The sequence below is a fragment of the Fonsecaea erecta genome, assembly GCF_001651985.1.
Source record: "Fonsecaea erecta strain CBS 125763 chromosome Unknown Scaff29, whole genome shotgun sequence".
Lineage (NCBI taxonomy): Eukaryota > Fungi > Ascomycota > Eurotiomycetes > Chaetothyriales > Herpotrichiellaceae > Fonsecaea > Fonsecaea erecta.
The window spans coordinates 11,881-13,856 of NW_017387272.1; the positions used below are offsets into that span (position 1 = coordinate 11,881).

A 1,976-nucleotide genomic window follows, 5' to 3' on the forward strand; every position below is an offset into this window, starting at 1 on the left:
TCTGTATTGTATAAAGCTGTCCTTAAGACATCGACTTCTCGCACTGTTGAGGGCCTCTCCAGCAGTGCGAGAATAGAGGTCCTATTATCTCTTTCTGTGTATACCTATTGGGGGCCGCCTTGGCATTGGGGGCCGACTTGGCATTGGGGGCCGTTCGCCCCATGGGGTGTTGTCGGCCGGGAAGCGTATTGTAACAGTCATTGTAACAGCCCTGCTTCCCGGGTGACACGTACCTTCCTAATGATATACCTATTTCCTACAAATAAAAACCGTCCTATAGAGATTCGAAGATGAATGTTATCTTCAGATAATAAGCCAGGCTATTATCACCTCTGCATCCCAAACTCCTCTAAAAAGACGACGACAGTTTCTCTACTGTAGTTCAAATATGGCCGGCGTTCGTTTCTATCGTTTTACTTCCTCTCGCCTACCGCCAGCACGACAACTTAACAATAGCTCTTCAGCAGCGGAGAACGATACTATTACAAAATTAAGAGGCCGAATTGAAGAGGGAAACTCCGGGACTGCTCGGCTAGCTTTTCAATCGAAAGATCACCATCGCCCATTAACGGATCAAAGAAATTTCAACGATACTTTACAAAAAGCTCAGAAGCTTAATTCGCCTTTTCCGATAACTATTCTTCATCCAAAAGCAGCAGCGGATGCAGCAAAGCAGTTTATCACATCATTTACAGGTCAAACGATATACGCAGTAAAAGCCAATCCTTACCCCGACTTAGTGCGGATACTCTGGGAGAACGGTGTTACCTAGTTCGATATTGCTTCTATTAACGAAGTACGATATGTGTCTCAGGTGTTACCGGCAGCTACCTTATGTTTTATAAATCCGGTTAAGGCTGAGGAATCGATTCGAGAGGCCTACTTCTCCCACTATATACGAGTGTTTAGTCTTGATTCTCTGAACGAATTAGAAAAGATTATATAGGCTACCACTATTGGATCTTAACGCGCCACTAATTTAACCCTATATATCCGCGTTTAGGTAGAATCGCGACATACGAAGCTAAATCTTGCACCCAAATTTGGGGTGTCCGGACAAGAGGCTAAGTCTTTACTCTAGGCGACGAGTAAATCGCTTGAAGCAGTAACTACGTCACTCCAAAAGACAACGGAACGCACTTATCGATTAGGAATATGTTTCCACGTAGGAAGCTAGGCAATGGATCCTAGGGACTATCAAGACGCATTATAGTAAGTCTATACTTTGGTAACGGACGTAGAAGTCAAAATCGACATTATCGACGTTAGTAGTGGGTTTCCTATCATATATCCTGGTATGGAGGCACTACCCCTTTCGGAATTTACGAAAGCAATTAATTATACCTTTCGTAATCTCTAATTCGCCCCTATAACCTAGCTTTAGGCAGAGTTAGGTCGAGCGCTATACGCTATATATCATTTAGTCATTATTCGAGTGGAGAAGCGGCGTAAGCTGGACCTTTATATCAACGATGGCGCGTACGGCACTCTCTCCGATACTGCGCACTTAAAGTGGCGTTTCTTCGTTAGACTCCTTCGGGATACGCTATCCGATGCACCAGATTTACCGTTCTCGTTCTACGGGCCGACTTATGACCCAGACTTTATGCCGGGTTCCTTCAATCTACCTGCGGATATTGAAGTTGGTGACTACGTCGAGATAGTTGATGTAGGGGCTTACGGTTCGACTTTACGATCATCTTTCAACGGTTTCGATACGTTTGAGACTATCATTTTGACTGAATAGTAGATATAACTAGGAGTGTTTCAACATATCTTATATAAATAGATAGATTTTCAGGAAATCTAAATTTATGGTATTTTTCCTTTATAGGTTTATGATGATAAATATATAAGTCTAATTTAATGGATCTTGCTTATTAATAAACTTTGAATTTCACTAATAATAGCCATACATATCGGTTACTACACCGACCGTATGTCAGCTAATTATAGGTCTTATTAATAGATGTCGC

General features: G+C 42.3%; 1 protein-coding gene across 1 annotated transcript; it reads left to right on the forward strand.

Annotated features, from left to right (window-relative positions):
• Positions 1-1,472: 1,472 nt before the first annotated feature.
• Positions 1,473-1,747, forward strand: AYL99_12073 (hypothetical protein; the record flags this gene model as incomplete). Its single annotated transcript, XM_018843555.1, has 2 exons — positions 1,473-1,479; positions 1,563-1,747. 2 exons carry the CDS (start codon positions 1,473-1,475, stop codon positions 1,745-1,747), a joined length of 192 nt encoding a protein of 63 aa, XP_018687116.1.
• Between the last annotated feature and the right edge of the window lie 229 nt (positions 1,748-1,976).